The sequence below is a fragment of the Coenobita brevimanus genome, chromosome 79, assembly GCF_032717465.1.
Source record: "Coenobita brevimanus isolate Jiangsu-jjx chromosome 79, ASM3271746v2, whole genome shotgun sequence".
Taxonomy (NCBI): domain Eukaryota; kingdom Metazoa; phylum Arthropoda; class Malacostraca; order Decapoda; family Coenobitidae; genus Coenobita; species Coenobita brevimanus.
The window spans coordinates 34,413,094-34,439,438 of NC_137032.1; the positions used below are offsets into that span (position 1 = coordinate 34,413,094).

The 26,345-nt window shown below is 40.9% G+C and overlaps 1 protein-coding gene across 1 annotated transcript; it reads right to left on the reverse strand.

The window, feature by feature from the left end:
* Positions 1-20,315: 20,315 nt before the first annotated feature.
* Positions 20,316-24,478, reverse strand: LOC145409099 (uncharacterized). The gene is made up of 6 exons (XM_080279642.1): positions 24,317-24,478; positions 23,779-23,988; positions 23,051-23,287; positions 22,259-22,537; positions 20,964-21,091; positions 20,316-20,406 (listed from the first exon to the last, which is right to left on the reverse strand). The coding sequence occupies exons 1-6, from the start codon at positions 24,476-24,478 to the stop codon at positions 20,316-20,318; spliced, it is 1,107 nt and encodes a 368-aa protein (XP_080135768.1).
* Between the last annotated feature and the right edge of the window lie 1,867 nt (positions 24,479-26,345).

Consider the following 26,345-nt stretch of genomic DNA (forward strand, 5'->3'; position numbering starts at 1 on the left):
GGTACACCTTATTGTCCTCTTCTGTGTTTAGTAAATCCTTCCAATATCGCCACACTCTGCATTAATAGCGCACAAAAGAGTAATAATCACCCATATCCAAAAATAAATCGCACAGGAAGAGGTGTTTGGGAGCTTCCTCACCACAACAGAATACCCCCCCGCCCAAGCCTCTCTCAGCTTAGGAATATTACTCAGCAGAGGCAAGTGAGAAGTATAAGAGGAGAAATATTAGGCATACTTTTATATCCAATTATTTGACCTCATTCAATAATCATATTTTGTTAGGTCAGTTGTTGAAATATCGATGTTAATTACTTCACCTGAAATTACAGTTCCTTAAGATTACTGGACATGTATTGCGGAAGATCTTGCATAGGTTGAGAGACTGAGTAGGAGAGTGTACGTGAGGGGAAGGAGGGGAAAGAGGGTACAGGATAAGACGAGGTGGAGAGGTATACGTGTGAGGAGGTGTGAGTGGGAAGGGCATCCTGATGGCGAAGGACAGAGTGACATTGAGGTGATTTATATAGCACACACACACACACACACACACACACACACACACACACACACACACACACACACACACACACACACACACACACACACACAACTCAGTCCCAGATGTCTTTCTTGCGTTCCAGATCCAATCTTGTGTAACTGGAATGAGAGGATGAGCATCTTGATAGTAACTTAGTACAGCCAAAGTCTTCAATAAGACCTTACGTAAGACCGGAGGGGAGGGGAGAACTGGGGAGGAGGAGAGTAGGAAGGGGAGGGGAGGGGAGAACTGGGGGAGGAGAGTAGGAAGGGGAGAGGAAGGGAGAACTGGAGGAGGAGAGTAGGAAGGGGAGGAGAGGAGTTGGGGGATGGAGGATAGGGAGAAAAGGAGTAGAAGTGGGAGGGAAGGGGAGGGGAGAAGTTGGGGGATGGAGGAGAGGGAGTAAGGGAGTAGGAAGAGGAGGAGGGGAGATGAGGGGGGGAAAGGGAGGAGAGGAGAGATGGGGGGAGGGATGACTCTTTAATGTTAAGTAAAGGGGAGAGGAGAAAAGGAGGGGGAAGTCTGTGTTAGGTACTTTCATTTAGTGTATATATAACTTCTGGTAAATTATTCAAAGGGGAAATTATACCCTAGAATTATGTATATGTGTACGCAATATTTCCAGAACATTTATTCAAGGAGAAGAAGTATACCCTAGAATTATTATATTTCTTTTTGCTATTATTCCTGTAAATTATTCAAGGGGAAAGATTATACTCTGGAATTATATATGTGTTTTCAGTATTCTTCCGGTACATTTATTCAAGGGGAAGAAATATATCCTGGAATTATATAGAGGATGACCGTAAACAGAAGTGAAACTCGTGTGATAGGGTTTTGTGTCGAGGGGATGGCTCAGTGTGCCGGTGTGGGCGTGGGTGTGGGAGTGAGAAATTAATAGAGTTAGACATTGATAACGCTGACTAGGGCCCGTTTTCTCGTTAGTTAAGCTCCCTAGCACCTCTTCCTTAGCGATTTATTTTAATTTACAGCTCGTTAGTGTCAAGTTGTGTATTATTTATGCTGCGTGTGGTGGTATTGGAATGATGGTTTGTGTGTGTGTGTGTGTGTGTGTGTGTGTGTGTGTGTGTGTGTGTGTGTGTGTGTGTGTGTGTGTTTATGTATGTGTGTGTATGTTTATGTACTGTATGTATAGTATGTGTGTGTGTGTGTGTGTGTGTGTGTGTGTGTGTGTGTCGTGGGCGCTACGGGGACACTTACCTTTCGTTGCCATGGTTACCGGGACGCCGCTCGCATCGCACTCTGACCTTCGACCTTAGCGTGACCTCTTTTGTTCACCTGCGATTGTTCAGCTTTGTTCAGTTCCGCTTTGTTCACTTCCTCTTGTTTAGTTCTTCCTCCTCCTTTGTTCCACTTCGTTCACTTTTGTTCAGTTCCTATTGTTCAGTTCCGTCTTGTTCACTTCCTGGTGTTCATATGTTTTGTTCACTTCCTGTTGTTCAGTTTCGTTTTGTTCACTTTCTCTTGTTCAGTTCCGTTTGTTCACTTCCTTTTGTTCAGTTATCTTTTGTTCACTTAATGTTGTTCATATCGTTTTGTTCAGTTCCGTCTTGTTCACTTCCTTTTGTTCAGTTCCGTTTTGTTCACTTTTGTTCACTTTCTTTTATGTTCACTTCTTGTTCAGTTTCGTTTTGTTCACTTCCTTTTGTTCAGATATTTTCGTGTCCATTTGTTTATCTTTTTGTTCACCTGTTCATCTCTTGTTCACCTTTTTTGTTCTGTGTTCACTTCCTTTCGTTTACTTCCGTCTGTTTTTCTTCGTTCTTAGATCACTTCCGCATGTTCTCCTTTTGTTCACCGTTTGTTCATCTGTTGTTCACCATACCTGTTGAAATAATCTGATTTAATTAATAACTTTCACTATATGGGTTAATGAAGGCAATACATATATGGGTTAATGAGTATATATGGGTTAATGAAGGCAATATATATGGGTTAATGAGTATATATGGGTTAATGAAGGCAATATATATGGGTTAATGAGTATATATGGGTTAATTAATATATGAGTTAATGAGTATATATGGGTTAATGAAGGCTATATATATGGGTTAATGAATATACATGGGTTAATGAAGGCAATATATATGGGTTAATGAGTATATATGGGTTAATCAATATATATGGGTTAATGGAGGCTATATATATGGGTTAATGAATATATATGGGTTAATGAAGGCAATGTATATGGGTTAATGAATATATGTGGGTTAATGAAGGCAATGTATATGGGTTAATGAATATATGTTGGTTAATGGAGGCTATATATATGGGTTAATGAAGGGCAATGTATATGGGTTAATGAGTATATATGGGTTAATATATATGGGTGAATGAATGTCAGGAAAGACGCCAATGTTACGACTGGTCTTTGGGTAACACGGCTTGGTTGGGTCTTCTTAAGTTTGGTTTGTTTTGTTGAGTAATACGGGTCTGTTTACCGAGCAGACCCATCAACAGCAGGCAAGTAATTTTGTGTAATATCCATAAATAAGACTGGCATAACTAAACCTAACTACCAGATCTTTTTCACAACGTATTATATGGCTTCTGCTACACACACACACACACACACACACACACACACACACACCGCTCGCTGGTGCAGTGGTAACGACACCGCTCGCTGGTGCAGTGGTAACGTTCCCGCTTGCCAACTGGTGGACGGGAGTTCGCGCCTCGCTCAGGTTGCGAAAAGTTTCACTGACGAAGTGGGTGGTCACTGTCCCCCTGGAGCAAGGGGACGGGTGTGTGCGTGTGTGAAGGTCACAGCTTTGCCCTTAGATCGGACTATATGAGCTCTCAGCTCCCTTCCGGGAGGGTAAAAGCTGACGATCACGACCATCAAGTGATCCTGACCGACCCGGTGAATTACACACAAGATTAGTCTGTGCTATATTCGTTTTCTGTACCACTCGAGTGCCATAAGAGAAAACGTGAAATCTATCAGTTTTATAGCGTAGCCTATTATTTTTATATCATTATTATTATTATATCAGTTTTATAGCGTAGCCTATTATTTTTATATCTATTATTAATATTATTATTATTATTATTTTCTTTTTTTTCCTCATCGTGTAAGGACAAGGGATTCATTTGTCTTTTTTTGGGGTCAGAGTTTAATTTATTTTATTCCAAAGCTGTCATTTTCTTTTTTCTTTATTTTTTAGAGAGCTGATAGTTATTTTGGAAGAGTGGAAGAAATAGGATGTCATGATTCTCTCTCCCTCTCTGTTGGGATAAATGTCATGATTCTCTTTCTGTTGGGATAAATGTCATGACTCTCTCTCTCTCTCTCTCTCTCTCTGTGATGTTTGGATAGAGGTGTAGCCCGTTTTATTGGCTGCTTGCTCATTATTTTCCAGTTTTGTGTGTGTGTGTGTGTGTGTGTGTGTGTGTGTGTGTGTGTGTGTGTGTGTGTTTCCTTTTTCCTGTTTCCGGATCCTACCCGCCACATTTATTGGTGGGAAATGAATTTGGGATGATACTTGTGTGTGTGTGTGTGTGTGTGTGTGTGTGTGTGTGTGTGTGTGTGCGAAAATGTTAGTTTATATATTTTCCTGTCAGTCTTTATTTGTCTCTTTCTGTATATAAGTGTGTGTGTGTGTGTGTGTGTGTGTGTGTGTGTGTGTGTGTGTGTTCGTGCGTTTGGCTATTATGTGTGTGTGTGTTTATTATGTGTGTGTGTGTGTGTGTGTGCGAGAGAGAGGGAGAGAGAGCAGGTGTGCAGGACTATGAATGCCTGTATGTATGTATGACAGTATGTATGTATGTATGTGTATGTATGTACGTGTGATTGTGTTTGTAATTGTATTTTCCATTCAATGACGGACAGGATGTAACTCTGTTCCTTCCTCGTTCTAGCCTCACTACACTCACTCATTTCCTCTATGTCATGTCCAGTTATTTTGATGGTGATGATGATAGTGATGAGAAGGGTGGTTATGGTGACTCTTGTAGTGGTGAGCGTGAGATGGATGATAATGGTGATGATAGTGATGATGAGGAGGGGAAGGATGATGATGATGAGGAGGAGGAGGAAAAGAAAGATGATGATGATTATAATGATGAAGGATGAGGAGGAGGACGACAGCGATGATGATGGTGGTTGTGGTGGTGATGATGATGATGATGATGATGATGATGATGATGATGATGATGAGGAGGAGGAGGAGGAGGAGTACGAGGATGATGATGATGATGGTAGGTGAACAATACTGGCAGTCACATATCATTTGTATTCTGAAGTATTCTCTTTACAATGAGAGAGAGAGAGAGAGAGAGAGAGAGAGAGAGAGAGAGAGAGAGAGAGAGAGAGAGATGCCGCTTACATAAACCGTTTTTAAGCGATGTTTTTCAAGTAAACAAGAACAGATTCAAGTCGTTTTAATCTAACGGGGAAATCATGGTAGTATTTTCCTCCTCAGTCCGATGCTGTATCTGTTTATCCATCTATCTGTCTATCTGTCTGTCTATTTATATATCTGTCTTCCTAGGTATCTGTCTGTCTGTCGTTCTATCTATCTTTCTGTCTGTCTACCTATCTATCTGTCTATGTTATTTAGCTTAGCAGAAACCTTTCGTTGTTGTTGTTGTGGTGGTGGTGGTGATGATAATGATGATGATGGTGGTGGTGATGTTGTTGTTGTTGTTGTTGTTGGTGGTGGTGGTGATGTTGATGGTGGTGGTTGTGGTGATGGTGGTAGTGGTGATGTTGGTGGTGGTGGTGGTTGTAGCGGTGGTGGTAGTGGTGATGGTGGTGATGTTGTTGGTGGTGGTAGTGGTTGTGGTGGTATTATTGTTTTTGTTATTGTTCTTGTGGTATCAGGCTTGTTTTACTTTCTGTTGTTTTTGCTGTTATTGCCCCAGGTTCATCAGAAACGTGAACCCAGTGGACTGCAGGCTGAAGTTCCCCTCCTCCTGCAGTCCACCATCGTCCTTTTGGGGGATAGGGAGGGAGCTGAGGGACGTGTTTATAACCAGGCAGTGAATCCATCCAACATGTTAACCTTCAGAGACCTTTAATTATCTATCTTATATATCTGTCGTCTTAATTATCTGTTACCCTAATAATCTATCATCGTAATTATCTATCATCTTAACTATCTATCACCTTAATTATTTATCACCTCAATTATCTATCACCTTAATTATCTATCACCTCAATTATCTATCACCATAATTATCTATCACCTTAATTAACTATCACCCTAATAATCTATCACCTTAATTATATATCTCTCATGTGACTTAATTTTTTCACCTGACGTTACCTATAATATTAACCCCACCTGACTTCTCACCTGTACTCCTTTCACCTTAACTTGGCCCATATTTTCGTCCCGTTGTAGCTTATTTCACGTAGCTCAATGGCAGAAAAAGTAACACGTCTCTGCCTTTGTTTCTGTAGCACTTCTTCGTGATTAGCACAGGTTTCTAGTATTCATCAGTTTATAAAAGCTCAGTGTTGAAGATGGGGTGATGGCAGGTTTAGGTCAAGTTGGAATGAAAAGGGTGTGTGTGGGGGTGTATGTGTGTGTGGGCGGGTATGTGTGTGTGGGGGTGTATGTATGTGTGTGGGTGTGGGGGGGTGTATGTGTGTTTGGTGTGGGTGGGTATGTGTGTGTGGGTGGGTATGTGTGTGGGGGGGTATGTATGTTGTGTGAGTGGGTAGGTGGGTGGATTGGTGAATGTGTGTGGGTGTGTGGGGGGTGGATGGGTGTATGTGTGGGGGGGTGTGGGAGTGTGGGTGTAATAACAAGATACTGTACTGTACTGTGTGTTCATTTTAACATTTGATAATTTTTTTTTTAGTGATGGGTTTAATTTCCCAATATTCAGTAACAGGAAATAGATCACAGTAATTAGGTCACAGAATTATATAAATGACATAATTAGCAAGGTGATCAGTCAGGTGAGACAATGAATTCAGGTGACATTAAGTATGCCAGGTGACAGTAAATGAGGTCAGGTGATAAGTAATTAAGCAAGATATTTAATTATGGTGACAAAATAACCCAGGTAACTAATTAGCAAAGGTGAAGGGTTAATTAAGTCAGGTGAGATAATTAAGCCAGGTGAGTTAAGCCAGGTGAGTTAATTAAGCCAGGTGAGTTAATTAAGTCAGGTGACAGTTAATTAAGCCAGGTGAGTTAATTGTCAGGTGAATTAATTAAGCCAGGTGACAGTTAATGAAACCAGGTGAGTCAAGCCAGGTGGCAGTTAATATTTTAGGTGACACGTCAGGTGAAAAATTGAGCCACATGAGTGTTAGATAATTGAGGTGATAGATAATTAGGGTAATATATACGTAAGGTGATAGATAATTAAGGTGATAGATAATTAAGGTGATAGATACTTGGGTGATAGATAATTAAGGTGATAGGTAATTAAGGCGATAGATACTGAGGTGATAGGTAATTAAGGTGACCTACTTAATTAGGCGGCAGGTAAGGTAGCAACACAGGTGGTCCAGGTGACTATCCACGTAACACTGAGCACTTCCTATTACTGGCGCCGGATGTTGAGAGAGAGAGAGAGAGATGGGAAGCAGGGACAGTGAATTGGTGTACAGTAGAATAAAATTAAACAAAACCAAAATGCCAAAATAAGAGAGAAAAAATGAAAGATAAATGGATGAGAGTGAGTGGGGTGAGTGGATGAGTTGGGGTGAGTGGATGAGTGGGGTAAGAGGGTGAGTGGTAGAGTGGGGTGAGGGTTGAGTGGGGGTGAGTGAGTGGGGCGAGAGTGAGTGGGATATGTGAACCGTCCACTCCACAAAAATCGAGGCCAGGGATAGAGAGCGGAAGGAACACCCTGTCTGTTTCCTGTGTACTCCACCCACCCACACCCACACCCACCTACACCCACCTACACTAATCCCAAAACCACCCACTTACTCCCATCTACATTAATTCTGATCTCACCCACCTACACCCACATCTCACCCACTTACATCCACATCCCACCCATCTACACCCACACACACACACCTACACGCACACACCCCCACCTACACCCACAACACCCATCTACTGGATTTTATTTCACCCACCTAGACCCATGTACACTAATTCTCATCTCACCCACCTACACCCACCTAACCTCATCTACACCCACTTGCTGATTTTGATTTCACCCATTTACACTAGCTAATTTTGATCCCACCCACCCATCTACACCACTTCTGAATCTCTCCCACCTACACCCATGTACACCCGCATGAGGTACGTCTGCCACATCCACTACATCCAGCCACACCCACCTACACCCACCCACACCCAGATCACACAAACAGGTGGTTGTGTGTGTGTGTGTGTGTGTGTGTGTGTTAGCTTACAGTCACATCCACAGCTAGAAATAACAAACTTTAGCTGAATAAAATCGTCTGGTGGTGGCAAGCTTGAAATAAAAGTGTTGTCTATAGTTCAGTCATTTTCACTTGGCAGAATAAGACAATACTACGGCTCTGTATCCTCTCCATAGCACTTCTTCGCCACTAGCACCATTTCCTAGTGTTACTCTCCTAACAGCGCAGGACATAGAGATGGCAATTTTTCGCCGATTTAAGATGAACTACCCTACCCCACTCCACCCTACCCTACCCCACTCCACCCTACTCTACCCTACCCTACCCAGAACGAAAGAATGCTGAGAAAATAAATGGAGTCTGTCAGCCTAACTAAACTACCTAACAACCAAATCAGACTAAGCCTAGCCAAACAGCAGTATACCATGCACAAAGCCTAACCTAACCCCGCCAAATCTAACCTAACCCAGCCTAGCCAGACCATCCGTGCAGCCTTACTATAACCTACCAAACCTAACCTAACCCTAGAATAACCGAACACATCTTCATCTAATCAAACCCCATCTCACTTCACCTCACCCAACCTACATCTTCCTCTCGTATACTCTAAGTCTAGCCTACGTTTGCGTAGCCTAACGTGTTACACTATCCCGACCTAGCAAGACAGTCTGATTTAACATAGGATACAAAAACCCACACTGGCAGACGAAAAAAGATGTATTCCAAACAGTTTCGGCGACAGCTGTCGCCCTCTTCAGTGGATCTACAGACCAAGAGTGGTACATACAAATGCTGAGAAGCTGCTTATATGCAGGGTGAGGACACGTTTTCCCAACCACACCTGATGTGACCTCACCTGACACTCCCTCTGTCTACGACCTGAGTGAGGGATTACAAGGGGCGGCAAGGACCTTGCCACTAATCCTCTCATCACTGGATCTAATTTATACATTCCTTCACTATGGTTACAATTATTATATCTCTCTATACATACAGCTTCCACAATCCTACGTTTCTTATAGTTACTACATTTGTACAATATTTGGCTAGAATTCCAGTCGATTCTATGGTCGTTTTCTGAAGAGTGAACGTACACTGCGTTATTTATGTTGCCTATCTTACAAGCATACTTGTGTTCCTTAATGCGAGTGTCCAAATCCCTTCCAGTTTCACCAATATAAACCAAATCACAGTCTCTACGTGGAATTTTGTATACCCTCTCTCTCTCTCTCTCTCTCTCTCAGGCTGCGAAATACCTACTTTAATTTTGCTGACGTGGACAGTGTAGATGTGCCCTTCCCACCATGGCCACTAATAATAATAATAATAATAATAATAAAATTAATATAATTTTGACAGCAATACAGAACCAAGTATTATGTATCAGCTTAAGACAGCGTTTTTATTCATCTTAACACAAAGGGTAAAAGGTTGTGCAGAGAAATAAAGATAAGGTCAACTCATCTGTTTTATTTTTCATAATAGTGGTGGCGACCATCATCCGCTCACTTGATGTAGTGCTGCCTGCTTCTTCTTTTCACCATTATCATTCTTTTTCTGTGTCTGCCTTCCTCATTTCCTGTTTGTCCCATCTTCCGTGTCACTTTTAAGTACTCTTCTTTCCTTTTCAGGTGGCATTACATTGAGTGACGAACCTAATAGTGTCCTGTAAGCCAGGAAACCATTTACAACGCTGGGTGGTAACCATATAACCAACTCATACGTGTTCCCTATACGTCAACAAGTGGCCACTCGTTATGCGATTATTGCGTCTGTCTATAGGTAAATAGAACATATCATTATTCTTCACCAGTACATGGATGGTCAGAATCCAGTCAGGAAAAGTGGATGCATTTCATTTTTATTGTTTTTTACCTGAGGACGGTGTGAGGTAGGCGGAAGGAGACCAATACGAAGGCAGAGCTACCAACACCATGCCCAGAGAGGCTGTATAACCGTTCACAGATCATTCAAACCCTGGGATGTTGGCTCAATCTCACATGGCCGTTTCAGCGGTAAAATAAACATTGACTTCATATGTAGCAAGCCAGTCAACATTCATAAATGACTAACTAAAGTCTTGGAAACCTGGTTAAACTTCATAGAAAAAAAAAAAAAAAAAAAAAAAAAAGGCACTCGCGTCTCCTCTGACCCGCCATACCAGCAAATACGACGAAAACAGAGCATACTGTAACTTTGATTCCGACCGAATATAATTAATCTCGACTACTGTGAACGCTATAATATATTGTAGCACCCATTGCAAATCACCTTCGTGCGTAAAAATATAAGGAAAGGTGTAAATTACAATGTTATAGTAAATAATGTATGAATTCCGCCACTGATTGTTTGATCCGTCTCGTATTTATCTACCCAGACTTCTCGTGAGGGTTGTGGGCTCGGTGTGGTTGCAAGAAGTAAATTGACAAATACTTTTTATAGTCGTGCTTAAATATGTCTCTTAGCTTGCAAATGAAACCGTCTAGTCGCCTTGGTAGACAGACAGACTATAAACGAAACGCTAAAATGCAAAGATTCATTCCTAGTCGAGCCTCGTGCTTCGCTTGGCAACTCCCCCATTCTCCCCCTCTCCCTCCTTACCTCCTCCTCCTTCATCTCGCCAGTGCATCTCAGACTTCGTAGGGGGGAGTACGTTGTGATGCGCTGTTGGTGTAAATGCAGGAAATTCGATAATATCCGCGTCTGTATGAGTGATAACTGATAACTATTTCGTTGTCAACTTTTTAAATAATACGATGAGGTGCTGTAGTGACTGTCGAGTGTATGGTTAAGAATTTAGCGAAGAAAATTACGTATTGCATCATGTTTGACGCGAAGATGGTGGTGCGTTGGAGGTCCGGGTTTGTGGGAAGTGATGGCGTCGCGCAGAAAATGGCCATATTGAATCAAGTGCTTCCTCGTTGGTGTTGAAAAATCATGGTGGTGTTTTGTGGTCACGGTGTAGTGGAGATATGAAGACTGGAGTGCAGAAAATTGTAGCTATAGCGATGTTAAATACGCTACATGTGGTAACAGGCAAGCGTCAGTGTTGCTATTACCATTTTTCTCTAACTTGGCCTAAAATTCCCATCAATCCGTAATGACTGAGTTGTAGCTAGACATGTACGTGAAATAAGCTGCAATGAAAATCTGGGCCAGGTTAATGTGAAAGAACTAAAGTGTACGAGTGACTGAAAAAAAAGTTATGTATTTTAACGTGTTGATTGACGTTAACATGGCTTCCTAGGTAGAGTTATTTATTTTTTTTAAGCTCGGGCCTGACCATTCAAGTTATTGTTTATTTTTATATAGTGATCTACGGGGTGAGTCAAAAGTGTGGAAATATAAGGACGAAGTATATGTTTTTCCATTGCAAGCTTACTATTTACACACACACACACACACACACACACACACTCTCTCTCTCTCTCTCTCTCTCTCTCTCTCAATCATATACAGAAGCGTGGGATTATATAAGGGGATAACACAGTGTAAATAATAATAATAATAATAATAATAATAATAATACCATTTGTTACAGCGTGATAAAAAAAAAAAAGTGAGTGACCAAACAGTAAAAGGCAATTGTGATAGTGTACAGTGTGGTGAAAAGCGATGAATTGTGACAAATAATGAAGTATTGTGGAAAATGGCAATAAGTGAAAATTATGAGGTAAGAATAAAAAAATGTGACTTAAATGTGGTGTAAATGTATGAATATTATTATGGAAGAAAAGTTGAAGTATTATAGTGCAAGAAATGATATGGGAGACTTAAGATGAAATGAGAAAGTGAATTAAATGTGGGAACTGATAAAATATGAAAAATTATGTTGTATTAGTTATGTGATTTAAAACAACAGGATGAATGATAAACTGTAAGTAATGATGAAAAATGAAGACCAAATGGAAGTATGAATGTATATGTGTATTTAAGTACTGAAACATTTTGAGAAACGGATGAAATTGGAGAAACAGGAAGATTATCAATCAATACGATTATATGTTGTGAAAAGATAAACGGTACGGAATTTCATATCAGTAGTGTTTGATAATGCGATCTGATAAGGAATGGAAATATTTGAAAAAGTTGTTGTGGCAAATTCTTCAGATGTGAACGCAGTTAGCCAATATTGAATTATGAATACCGTGAATGATCAGTGACAAAGTGTAAAATGACTGATAACTTGTGGCGTAGTGATAAATTCGTCTGATGTAGATGGAAAAATGATATCAACCGAGGAATGAAGAGCGAGGAGTGAAGTTGATGGATTGATTTTGCATGGTAAGATGGAGTTAATTTTGTCACCTCTCTCTCTCTCTCTCTCTCTCTCTCTCTCATCATTTATTTATTTGTTACATACAAAATTTTAAATGCTAGCTGAAACAAGTTATAGTACTCCACTATGTTAACATCTCTTTAATATAATTCTAGGTAACTTCAGACATTTTCAGCCAAGAAAATAATATTGTAGTGTTGGAAGTACTTAACATCTATATACCGTACTACTTTTGACCACCCCATCACCACAATGATAGCTATTTATTATTATTGTTATTATTATTATTATTATTATTATTATTATTTTGCTTTTTGGCATCAGGTTAGTTTTATGCTTAGGGTGGACTTTTCATAGGCTATATGTGATGTCAAGGAAAGCATAATAATAATAATAATAATACCGGTATAAATAGTAACTAGTGATAGTAACTACCGGTAGTAGTAGTAACAGTAGTAGTAATGATTCATGTAATAATGACGATAATAATAATAATAATATTTCAGGTAATTATGCAAAATACCGTAACGCAGAAAATAAACACCAACAGGATTTAATAACTGAAATGGATTTGCACCTTTTTACCCTCTTCCATCTGATGACGTATTTCTCAGTTTATTCCTGCTGCCTTCAGACGATTTTAGTGATCTGGAAAAAGCTGTTAATGACGGGCTTAGAAACTGCCCATTAATCCCTTCATAGCTTGATTTTTTTTTCTTCTTAAGCTGCGTTTGGCCTTGGGTTCCTTCTTCGATGCATAAAAAACAATTCGTCTAAAGGTACCAAGGATTAAAAAAAAAAAATAAATAAACTTCGCTTCACTTCGCTCAAATATGAACATTGGATTTTTTTTTTTTACGTTCACTGGGGGACGCCTTCGTGTGGTGGCTTCAATATGATTAGGCGACTTATCTGCCCGGATTGGAACTGTTTATAATCCTGCCATATTCATACATACATACCCCACATATACGTACATAACAACATACATACCCGGTAACCTACATATATTCATACATACATACATACGGTACATATACATTGGCTACAAATACGAGTACATACATACACTGTACATACATACATACATACACACGTGATTACAGTATGTTCATAATTTTTCAGTACAGTCAGTAACAGAAATATTACATAGTGCTGTAGATGTCTTTGTAGCAAACTGGAAGAGCTTATCTCCCTCTATATGTTTCAGTTTCTCTGGGATTTCTCGTTTACGTAATTCAGGTTAATGCTGTGATTATTATTGTTATTATTATTATTATTATTATTATTATCGGGTATTATTATTTAAGTGGTAGGCTGGGGCGCTAAGTGGCAGGTGGGGGCGCTCACCATCCACTCACTCGATGTATTGCTGCTCTCGGGTGTCTGCCCTTTCCTCTCTTCCATCCTTCTTTCCTTCCATCCTCTTCTGTCTTTCTATCCTTCATTCTTTCCTTGTCCTTCTGCCTACGGGTGACTACACTCCCTCTTCTGTCTTCTTTCCTTCATTCTTTCCTTTTCCTTCTGCCTGTGACTCTACACTGAGTGACAAGCCAAATGGTTTCCTATACACCAGGAAACCATTTACTACGCTGGGTGGTAACCATATAACCAAATTTTGGCACCTAGTGGTTTAGTGGGTAATTATTGCGCTCCAATCGGATTGAGCCGGTGAAGGTTTATATCCAAGGGGTGGTTGGAGTTGATTGCTCATGCAATGCCACTCAGGGATGAGTGAGGCTGGTCACTCAAATGTCGAGACCAACTGCCTAGCCCCGGGCTCCTACGCTCCTTTTGGGGCAATGTAGGATTGGATGATGGCTGGATTGATTACTACTACTACTACTACTACTACCACCGTTATTATTATTACCATTATTATTATTATTATTATTATTATTATTATAGGCTATTATTATTATTATTATTATTATTATTACCGGTATTTTTTCCTTCATGGAGTGACGTTCTAGAGGACTTGCGAGCATTGTGAAGAATTACACTTGGCCGTTTTGGTTCAGATTTTATTTAGCTATTTATATTTTCGCAATGTATAGCACACGATAACATATAGGTACTTGCTCTTGACTACCTTCCTTCCAGCTACACCTGTTGTCTGTCCATCTGCATATCAATCGGTCTGTCTGTCTGTACCGGTAACCACTCCCAGACGCCTTAATCGTGGGAGGCCACAAACAGATCGCCTCCATTTCTGCCCTATTCATTATTCATCCCGTCCCTTCACTCCATCTCATCTTCCGCCTCCCGTCCCCTCCCCCCCACTCCACCTCACTCCCAGTCAGTCTCATTCACCATTCTCTCCATCTCGTCCTCCGTCTCCCCCTCCCCTCCATCACACACACACACACACACACACACACACACACACACACACACACACACTCCTAGTCAGTCTCATTTTCCATCTCATTCTCCGTCTCCCCTCTCCCCACTCTATCACGCTCGTAGTCAGTCTCTCAGTCTCAGCATGACCTGTTAGCCTATATGGATGAGAATTAATTTCATTTTGTTTTTCTTTTCAGATTCTGGCTGTCAGTAACCAGGGGATGGGTGAGTGTTGGCATTTGTGTTGTCAGCTCAGTATTTCGTCGTGAACTTGAATTTGCCTGTTGCTGTGTTGATTAAAGTGTTGGTTGAGAGTGTTGCAGTGTTGACCGTATGACTTTTTTTTTAAATGCAAGAAAGAAGGAACCAAAGGCCAGGAGTCCGCAAATCGTTCCTTCCAAGAAAAAAAAAAAAACTACAAAAGAGAGCCAAATTTAAGACTTAAGTAAATGTTGAGTTGTTTTTATAGAGTTGAGTAAATGTTGCTTTGTTGACTAAACGTTGCTTAATTGATTGTCGAGATGGTTTCAATGATGCTTCGGTTGTGGGATGTTGCAATATTGACTAAATGTTGCTTTATTGATCAGTGTTGACTAAATGTTGCTTTATTGATCACAGTGTTGACTAAATGTTGCTTTATTGATCACAGTGTTGACTAAATGTTGCTTTATTGATCACAGTGTTGACTAAATGTTGCTTTATTGATCACAGTGTTGACTAAATGTTGCTTTATTGATCACAGTGTTGACTAAATGTTGCTTTATTGATCACAGTGTTGACTAAATGTTGCTTTATTGATCACTGTGTTGACTAAATGTTGCTTTATTGATCAGTGTTGACTAAATGTTGCTTTATTGATCAGTGTTGACTAAATGTTGCTTTATTGATCAGTGTTGACTAAATGTTGCCTTGTCGGTTGTTTACTGAATGCTGAGTTCTTGACCAAATGCTGAGCTGACTGAATGTTGCATTATTTAAATTACATATTGTATTGTCAGCAGGGCTGGGGTCAGTTCATTTTTGTCATTTCAGTTCAGTTCCAATTCAGAATAAAATTTGAATTAAACAGTTCCAGTTCGGTTCATTTGTAAAAAGATGGAAATATTCAGTTCCAAGTCAATTCATTTCATTATGGTCAATATTTCATTCATTTAACCCATCTAAAATGTTTTCGATTCAGAATCAGTATTAATCTACCCAGTACCATTAATCTGATGGAAAGAAATAAACATGAGGTTTCAGATTAACTTTTCTATTATCATAATTGCTCAACCACACAAACCAGTTACATTGTTTACCAACTAAAAGTTCGAATTGTTTAATTCTTTGTATTAGTAAACAAAACAAGAATGAGTCCAAGTTACTGAGGATTGCATCTGATCATCATACTTTGCTTAAATCTTTTATCTCCTAAACTACACCTCTCTGGCCTGAAGAGCTTGCCAGCAGTGGAGAAGTCGTTCCACAGGAGCCGATAGCAAACTGTATATTTTACTGTTTGAGTATACAGTAAGTTAATTATTGTACAGTAATGAATTCGTATATTACGGTATAAAATATTTTAGCTATCAGTTCAGTCATCAATTCATATCAGTTCATTGATAACAATTCCAATTCAGTTCAGTTAAGTTTATGTTTATATTTTTCTCAGTTCCAATTCAGTTCCAATTCACAGTTTTTTATTTATTTATTTTTTTAATCAGTTCCAGTTCAATTCCAATTCAGTTCATAATTGACCCCAGCCCTGGTTGTCAGTGAAATGTTGCAGTATTGATTAGGCTTCCAGGTGAGTGTTGCATTGTTGACAACCGTAATTATTGTTTGGGACCATTTTATTTGCATGTTTTATTTTATTTTATTGGCTATATAATTGATTTGTTTTTGTTGACTTCCGTTTTCTTGTTGAATAAGGAGGCTGTTTAGTACCTCTTTCTTACAATTACTTATTTTTTTTTATTTAATTTATTCGGTTCTTTATTGTTTTACACTCATTGTCTATGTAAATATTTAAAGCACCCAAGGCTTATAATAAAAATAAATCGCAAAAGGAAAGGTGCTAGGTAGCCTCCCAAAACGAGAGTCAGACCTTGTGTTGTATTGTTTACTAAATATTGTGTTGCTGTGTTTTATGTTGTTGGATGAAACAAAACTAATAATTGTTGCTGGACGAAACACAAAACTTTCATTGTTGCTGGACGAAACAGTACTCTAATAAAGGGGTTCTTAACAAGGGGTCCATGGATGGGCTTCAGGGGGTCCGTGAAGGTCAGAATAATTGAGAACAATTTAGCGATATTGCGTGATGCCGGAAGAAAAAACAAAAACAAAAACGAAGAGTCTTGAATTCTGGTGTTCATTGACACAAGCCTACCCTCGTCTGGCAAAGCGAGCTATGGGTGCTCTGATTCCATTTGCTACTGCATACTTTTGTGGGTCAGGGTTTTCAGCGCTTGTTTCTGTCAAAACGAAAAGTCGAAATCAGCTGTATATCAACGATGACATGCGTGTTGCCTTGTCAAAGACCACTCCACAATTTCATCTGATTCAAGCCAAACAACAACAACAACAACCCTCTAACTGAAACGAACCTGAGCAGAACTAACGTTTTGTTTTGATTACTTTGCGCAGGTTGGATGTATGTTATTTTTTCAGAGTGGCCATTAGTTTTTGCATGAAAGTGAGAAATATAATTCTTTGTAATGACTGTTTTTTACTTTGTGTATGTTATACACTGCGTGAGGTACGGTAGTTTTCAATTTAAAAAAAAGTATATTCATTACATGCAAAATGCTGTGTTTATGTGCTTAGGTGCATTTTTGTAGGGAAGGGGTTCATAGCTTTCACCAGATTCTTGAAGGGGTCCGTGACTCAAAGAAGGTTAAGAACCACTGCTCTTATCCTAATTGTTGCAGGACGAAACACTGAACTTTAATAATTGTTGCAGGACGAAACACAAAACTTTAATAATTGTTGCAGGACGAAACACAAAACTTTAATAATTGTTGCAGGACGAAACACAAAACTTTAATAATTGTTGCAGGACGAAACACAAAACTTTAATAATTGTTGCAGGACGAAACACAAAACTTTAATAATTGTTGCAGGACGAAACACAAAACTTTAATAATTGTTGCAGGACGAAACACAAAACTTTAATTATTGTTGTCTAGCGAAGCAAAACTTTAATAATAGTTGGTGGACGAAACAAAATCCACGATGATTGTTAATGGTGATTACCTAACTCAGCGTTCGTGTGTATGTGTGTGCTATCGTAATTGTTTTCGTGGTGATTACCGTACCCTAACACCGCGTTCGTGTTGTGTGTGTGTGCTATCGTGATGATTTTAGTGGTGATTATCTTAACGCCGCGTTCGTGTGTGTGTGAAACTTTGACATCTACAAAATTTAGGAATAGGGTACGATGTTAATAGGGAAAAACAGGTCATTTCTAGTACGTAGCCAAAATCTGGTAAAGACAAGTTCCGAATAACAAACAGAATTACAAGTTCATTTCTGTCGTAACTTATGTATTTTATTTATTGTATTATTTTTGCAAGAAGGAGGATTCTGAACTCTCCTTGTGAAAATGAAAATCAGAATTACAACAGGAAATTAATGATATGTTTATTTATGAACTAGGAACTTAAGTAATGTTGATGTTTATGTTTACGTTAAAAATTGTGTTTACTGGGGACGTTGTAATCTGTAGTTGTACCGGTTAAAATTTCTCAGATTATTTCGGTCACCTCATGCTTTTATAGGATTCACTTTCTTTATATTTCGACCACCATTCGTACTCGCTGACGTTCATTACCGGTATGTTTCGGTCACCTGTCCTAGTCATAGTACGGACCTCATTATATTTCGGTCAGTTTTCCTTCTCATAAGATAGATTTGCATTATATTTCGGTCACCTTTCATGCGTGTAAGGGAGGCTTTCATCATATATTGGTCACCTTTCATGATCCTTTCAATATATTTTGGTCACCTTTCAAGTTCGTACGAGAGAAGTTCGTTGTTTTCGGTCACCTTTCATAATGTTAAGGTACTTTCATTTATATTTCGGTCAGTTTTCAGAATTTTTAGCATGGGATTTAATTTGAAGAAAGTCAGAGCGTAGTTTTTCCATTAACGTTGGACCCTTTTCTTTCTTCATGAATATAGCAGGTTTGTATTCTCTGGTGGGCTGTTATCGTTAATGCAGTTTTTTAAAATTTATGAGCATAGAAAGCACGCAAGACGGTGTTTCGAGTGTGAAATGCAGATCTGTAGCCGAGGAGAACGTGCTAACTCTCCTAACCACACGAAAATAGGTTCCAGAGCGTTTATATATAAAAAAAAAATGCTAAATGAATTATTGTCAGGAGGTGGAAATGCAGTTGATTAATTTTTTGTTGTATAAGAACTGAATCGGATTGTGCCATTTCGAGTGTACTGATTTTAACAGTGGATGATTTCTTTTATTAGGGAAATGAACTGTTATGCTTTATTTTATTTATTTTCTTTATATAGCAACATTTTGGGCGCTATCTGGATCATGGCAAAATGGGGGGGGGGGATATTGAGAAGTAGCGAACTGCGCAAACTGAGAATTGTACGAAAATTGTCATGTTTTCTGCGTAAGATATAGTTAGTGCACATAAAAGAAATAATTTACTCAACACGTAGGCCTAATTTAGTAAGCAGTTAGCTGACTTTTTTATGGGTTGAACATTGGGTATAGTTTTATTTATTTATTTATTTTTCAATATTGCTGCTTGAAATATAATAGCCTATGGTATGTGAAAGGAATATATGTAGCTATGATTTCAGAGAGCAGAGGACGTTGATAAAAAAAAAAATGTTTGAGGTTCTGCATTGTAATAGATTTGTCTTTTCTAAATATGCGTTTGTTAAGTAGCATTTGTTAGCCTGATAGTACACTTCGTTGTATTCGTGGCGTAATATGACGTGTGTGTGTGTGTGTGTGTGTGTGTGTGTGTGTGTGTGTGTGTGTGTGTGTGTGTAAAATTATAGTTTCCATGCTATGGTGTGGAATAATTAATCTTTATAAGTTACTGTTGGTAAAGTGTATTTTCTCTGATGTAAGTCACATTCATTTTCTGTAATAGCAGTACACCACATATAAGGGTAACAAAGGTATATGTTGGGTGTATTGGTCGTAACCAGATTTAAGCCATTTACAGTATTTTGCCTAGAAACCCACCCATTCCTGGACTTGGGTGGATTTAGTATATTTATAATGATAGAAGGCAGACGTTATCACCACCACTGCGTAATAAAAGCTATGCCACCCGAATTATATGAAGAACCAGGTAAATCCATTATGGGGGGGATATGTTTCAACCCGAACCCATATGATGGCATTTCAGAGCCACCTGGGTTGTGACCTATACCCACGCATCTTGGTAAGTGATAACAGAATTTATCACTGACCGTACAAGTGCCTTCCTGCATGTTGGAGAAGCACACATTAGGCTACACGTGTGTCTGTGTGGATAGTTTGTGTCTGTGTGGATAGTTATTAACGCGCTGGCGGGGAGTAGAAACCGGGGCTCGTAGACAGTAGCCAGGCACCTTTATCACAAATCCATTTACCGTAAGATACATGCCAGCGACCATCCGCATCACATGAATATAGTGGGCACCCTCACCTACGATTGTAACTTTGGAAAGGTAGCATTGCAGGCTTTTTACTGTATATATACATTTTTTTTCTACCAAAACCCTCTTAGCGCTACCTCGCGTACCTCGTCACACCTTTGTCATCGTCCCCATATTCTCCTGACCGTCATCGTCACTAATTCGTCACAGCTTCGTCAGCAGTAGAGCCAGTCCTGGTGGTGTGGGGGGCGGCACTCCCTCGGACACTTCTCCTTCACCCTCTCGTCAGCAAACTTCTTCCTGTATCTGGAGAGAGAGAGAGAGAGAATTTGGTATCGTAAACGTAGGGTATGGGAAATTTTCCATTTTAAGCAAGTGTGAGGTCGTTCTGTTGTCATTATTATTTTATCATTATTTTTATATACCGTAGTTTTGATAATTACTAGCATGTCATAGTTATCATTACGTTATTATCATTAGCTGGCGGACATAGACAAATTACTGGTAGCGAATATTTGTAGCCTGCATCAGCACATCACCTTTTGCGTTAGTGTTCATTAAGACTCTAGATTAATGGATGACAGGCAGTGATGATGATGGTAATGGCGATGGTGTTGGTGGTGGTGGTGATGTGATGATGATGATGGTGATGATGAAGGTATTGATGAGGTGGTGGTGGTGGTGGTATTGATGATATGATGATGGTATTGGTGATGAGAATGATGATGATGATTTTGATGGTGGTGGTATTGATGATGATGATGATAATTTTGGCGGTGGTGGTATTGATGATGAGAATGATTAAAGTATTGATGAGGAGGAGGATGACAAAGGGTTAAGCAATGAGTTTCCATCCCACATACCCGCGATATCCGACGAATCTTCCATCTCTGCGTTGTGTTGGCCATGGTTGTGTGTTGTTCTCAAAGGTGCCACACCAGTAGCTGTCATGTGCCATCACCCGACCCACCATACCACCCCACAACACCTCCTGCAACACCACACACATCACTTACCACACACACACACACACACACACACACTTCACAGCCCATTCACAAGGCTTCGTAGTCCTCCTCTCCACATGTCACCACTTCTGCGCTAAGGGACATCGCTCATATTGAATACATGCTAGGGCTGTCTCATGGAGGACTGGTGTATTGGTATTAGCGGGGGTATTTTTACATGCCGGCGGGTCTTTTGGTATATCAGTATCGTGTGCTTTAATGAAATTCTAATCCTTAAACTGTTCCCTGCCCCAGCTGGGATTCGAACCTGGGTTGTTAGAACTAGGTCGCGTCTCTACCGATTCGGTCACCGCCTCTCCAGGCTCCGTAACGTATCACTGTATGAAGTGGAGGAAAATACTTCTGTTTATGATTGTCAGGAATTTTTGTTGCGTATTACATGTTTAAGACAAGGATAGCGACCATGAGAAAGACTTATTACCCGTTATCCTGTCAGCCTTGTGAAGATCCTGTCACGGCTCCTTTATGTCTTTGTGGAACGAATTATCTATAGAACAAGAATCAGGGGACAGTGGCCCTTATTCTCGTCCGATAAGGAGGCTCCCTAACACCTCTTCCGTAGCGATTTATTTTTGTACCGGTATATGGTTGGGCAGTACTCTTTTGCACGTTAGTTATGCAAAGAATGGCGATGCTTGAATGATTAAAACACAGGATAGTAAGGCCGAAGAAGTAAAATAAATCGCGTAAGAGAAGGTGTTAGGGAGCTTCCTTACCCGACGAAAATACTGGCCGGAGCCGTAGATAAAATTCTTCCATCTCCACCTGTGTGTGCCGGGGGAAACACACCCTTTCATGACGTGCAGGGAATACGTGGTTCATCCCTTCCCCTTCGTAGGTAAAAAGTTGCTGTTTATTGTCGTAGTTGCAGTATATGTAGCGAAGGAATATAAATTTTTCATGTAGCAATCTGGACTCCTCTTGTGACCTAAGTGTTTTCTTATGCAGTAGGTCTAGGAATTTGAAAGGAATGGATATTGCTTTGGACTTAACTTTGACTGATTCGTTCCCTTTATCAAAGAAGAAAATAAAGGAGGAGGAGAAGAAAACGAAGACAGGAAGAAGAGAATGAAGACAAAGGAGGAGGAGGATACGACGACGAAGAATAAATTTGTACTAGCGGAACTCACGTAGATAATCTTCTGGTCTGCATAATACACATCGTTTGCTTTGGTCTTGGACAGCATGGTGTCACGGAGGACTGTCAGGACCCCAGCACTGAGCCACGGCTTTCCCATCCCTCCTGGGTCTGGGCCCCTCCTTTCACCTCCAACCTTGGCCCCCTCCCACCGCGCCCCCCACAGCCCGGCCATGACGGGGACGGTGTGCAGGGGATGGTCCCGCATTAGGTGGAACTGCTGCCCTGATTCCAGCCACTCCCTCACAGCAGACACCTCACGATCTGTAATCTAACGCCACACTTGCCTCAGCACCAGGTGTCGTGTGTGTATTACCTACATATATATTGGATTAAAGGCCACTGGCACGGTTAGTTAGCCTAGTAGCTGCCGTATTTATGTCCTCGCCACATCCATCCCAAATATGGATAGAATTGATTTCAACCAACATGAATAGTTTCATATTCGGTGTTTGGTAATTAAATTTAATCGTTCCTATAATACTCATGTTTATGGTTTGCAAGCTTACCAAAAATGTTGGCAAATACAACTGTGAAAGTGAGGAAAAAAAAGTGAAGATTTGTTGGTCGTAAACAAAATGGAGCGACTGTGGAGGCAGCTGTGAACCCCCCCCCTTTTTTCTCTCTCTCTAATGTAAAAACCAGGAAAGCTGAAAGTTTCGTTAAGGATTTGAACGTTTTGTTGCATACTCAACAGTTGAAATGATGTTTTGAAAGATAGTTCATGCACTTGCAACATAGTGTCATCATTAGAACTTTAAGAACAATGCTTAAAACATGTTACCTTTGAGTCAGTGTCGCGGAATAAGATGGCGGACACCTGAGGGTCGCCGAGTGGTGCGATGCGCCACATTCTGGGGTTGTTGTGTGACAGGTTGGCGAGAGGGCCTGTGAGTGCCGTGACGTCACACAGGTAAAGGTGAGGGTGTCGCTGCAGCAGAGGACACAACACACTGGCACGGCCCGGCACTTGTGGATCAGTGTATAGCCACACACTCCACCCGGGGTATGACAACTGCACCTGTGGTGTGGTATGATTATTATACACTAATACCAGTGGTTACACTCACACCAACAGCAGTTGTATAAACATTCACTCCACCCAGGGTATTAAAACAGCACCTGTGGTGTGGAATAATTGTATTACACTTATTCCAGTGGTTACACCCACACCTACACCAGGTGGATCAGTGTGTAACCACACACCTCAGTTGGGGTATGATAACCGCACCTGTGGTACCATATGGTATGATACTGGATGTATTATACACTGGTATAATTATACGACTGACTACATCCACACCAGCAGCAGGTGGATGTGTGTATACCCAAACACTTCACCCAGAATATCATACCAGCACAAAGTGTTCAGCAACATACAATGCTCCGGGTATCACACTCACACCACCACTGTCTTACACCTCTGACTCTTCTACACCATACACCCATTTTCTATCATCACTGGAATAGTGCACAAAGGACCACTGACTGGCTTGTTATGACTGAGCTTACCTGAGTGAGTATGTCGTGGAGGCCCAGCCAGAACTCAGGGTTGTCACCGTAGAGAGTGAGGGACACCACCCGCTGCCCGCCCCCCGCCTCCCATGCTCGCCAACCACACGTGCCTCCTACGTTGCTGGCTGACATTGGGTGGGTGTGGGTGGGGTCACATTGTCCACCCTCGCACCCACACCCACCACCCTCCCACCACGGCAGCCTGCCCTGACACACCACACAAATGTCAGTCTTGGCTCTACACCAACACTTTTCTCACCAATCAGGCTTACCCACCGTACACATGAGGGTTGACTGGTTGGTGATTCTTGAGGTATTATTCTCTCTCATGAGGAATCTGACAAATGCCAACGGGATTCTTTAATCTTTGGGAGACTGTAACATTGGAAAGGTCGTCTCATAATTGTTTTATCGAGGTGTCGCTTGGACAGTTCAGTAAAACGAATTATGACGAACACTTGCTGTCAGTTAGAATGGTTACCTAGAACTCTTCAGTACTAGTAGCTACTTGCATAATGTGACGCAGTTAGCCCACCTGAAGTGATGAAGCAGCGTCAGAGTGATGAGAGGTGCTGACGCTAGTGCTGGCCGGACGTGAAGGAGATGAAGGTCGTAACTGATGCCTGGTGACTGGTTTAGTTTTGGTGTTGAGAAGTGGAGAGCTGGGTGTGGGGAGATGGTGGTTGTAGCGACACATCACCACCACAACCACCAACACACAGCTATACCCTCCCACCCGCCACAAGCGCGCCCTCACCTGCCAAGTTCACTTTTAAGTAGAATGTGATGGACGGCAAATGAGTAAGTTATACACTGCATTGGCTTTTTGAACAGATTGCTGCCGTGCCATAGTGAAGAAATCTGTGTATCCCTGTACGGTGCCGCACCAGTCAAGCTTGGTAACCTGCTGTAGTCAGGTGCAACAGTAATCAACAGCATAAGGCTACTGACGGAGAATAAACAGAACGTGTTTTCCTCGCCAGCGAGAACATAATGTAACATATGTATACTGTACATTGTATGCCAACCTATTGACAAATCACACCAGCTTTGTGGCCTATGGTTCCCAGCATCAATGGAGCCATTGGCCTTGGTCTTAGGTCTGATTCGCTCTAAGGCAAGAGATGCTAACAGTCTTTCGTATCGTGTCGTATCGTTTGTAAAGTCTTCAACGTGCTTATATGCTTCGGCCTTGGTCACCCAGTGGCGGCTTTCCACCCTGCTTGATCTCTGGCAGCCTCCCTGTTAAGTTCCTTTTTCGTGAGGTCAAAGTCCCAGGTCGTTTTTGGTCTGCCTCTCCCAACCCTACCCTCGACGTTCGCGCCTTTCACTTTCTTTGGCTGTAATACTCGGATTACAATTGAATTTTGAATTCTGTCTCGTGACTACAATGATAGAGTTTTCAGTGTGTGTGTGTGTGTGTGTGTGTGTGTGTGTGTGTGTGTGTGTGTGTACACACACACACACACACACACACACACACACACACACACACACACACCAGTGTATGTATATATTTTCAGTTACAGGGTGACCATAAACTCCAGAAGCAAACAGTTCCAGAAGAAAAATATAATGTTGGTAGGCATGTTTACGACCACACCGCGGTTATGGCTATTAACACCAGGTTGACTTAGGAAACCCCCAGTGATGGACACCTAGGTGTGGGTTATACTTCATTGACTCAGGACACAGAGGCAGCACTAATATTGCTTCGTATTGAAGGAATATATCGGCAGTAAAACAGTCGATCATGAATGACAGGATCGAGGTGTTTGATTCAACTATACGCCTCACGCAAGATTTTACACTAGGCTTATACGATGCCGAGGTAATTCAGATAACGCAGGTTCGATTCCAAGTGTAACTGCCCTTCCATAAAACTCCCATGATTTAACCACTGCACAAGATCTCCCTATTACATGAAAGTCGTGGGTATGCAGGAGTCAGTCTACCAGTCACGCTAGAGAGGCAAAGAGACAGATAGATATAGACAGGTAGATAGATAGAACTCAACTCTACCTGTCTGGGGAACACTTGCATCCTCCGCGAAGTGAGGTACCTTGTCGACTGTGAAATTCCTCCCATTTTAGGGTACGCAGAGGAGGAAAACTTATATAAATATGCGTGTCCTATGTGCATGACTCCTGTGTGCATGACTCTGAGGTTTTGGTGCCAGGGGGAGCGGTGGGTAAAATAATAATGATGATGCTGATGATGATAATAATAAGGCAATAGATCCTTCATACCTTCTCTACGGTGATGTACTATTATGTAATAATAATGATAATAGTAATAATTTTAGTCCATCCATTCATTATCCAATCCTACATTGCCCCATGAGGGGCGTAGGAGCCCGGGGCTAGGCAGTTGGTCCCGACATTTAAGATGAGTGACCAGCCTCACTCATCCCTGAGTGGCATTATATGAGCAATCAACCCCAACCATCCCTTGGATATAAACCTTCACCGGCTCAATCCGATTGGATTGCAGTAATTACCCACTAAACCACCAGGCGTCAAAATCTGGTTATATGGTTACCACTCAGCGTAGTAAATGGTTTC

What these genes read in the sequence shown, in the direction of transcription:
- LOC145409099 (XM_080279642.1), bottom strand. Translation starts at nt 24,478, where the DNA reads ATGTGTCGCTACAACCACCATCTCCCCACACCCAGCTCTCCACTTCTC. An exon ending in TCCACGACATACTCACTCAG is followed by an intron (nt 23,288 to 23,778) that starts GTAAGCTCAGTC and finishes ACCACACCACAG; the next exon opens with GTGCAGTTGTCATACCCCGG. An exon ending in TCCGCGACACTGACTCAAAG is followed by an intron (nt 22,538 to 23,050) that starts GTAACATGTTTT and finishes GTGTGGCGTTAG; the next exon opens with ATTACAGATCGTGAGGTGTC.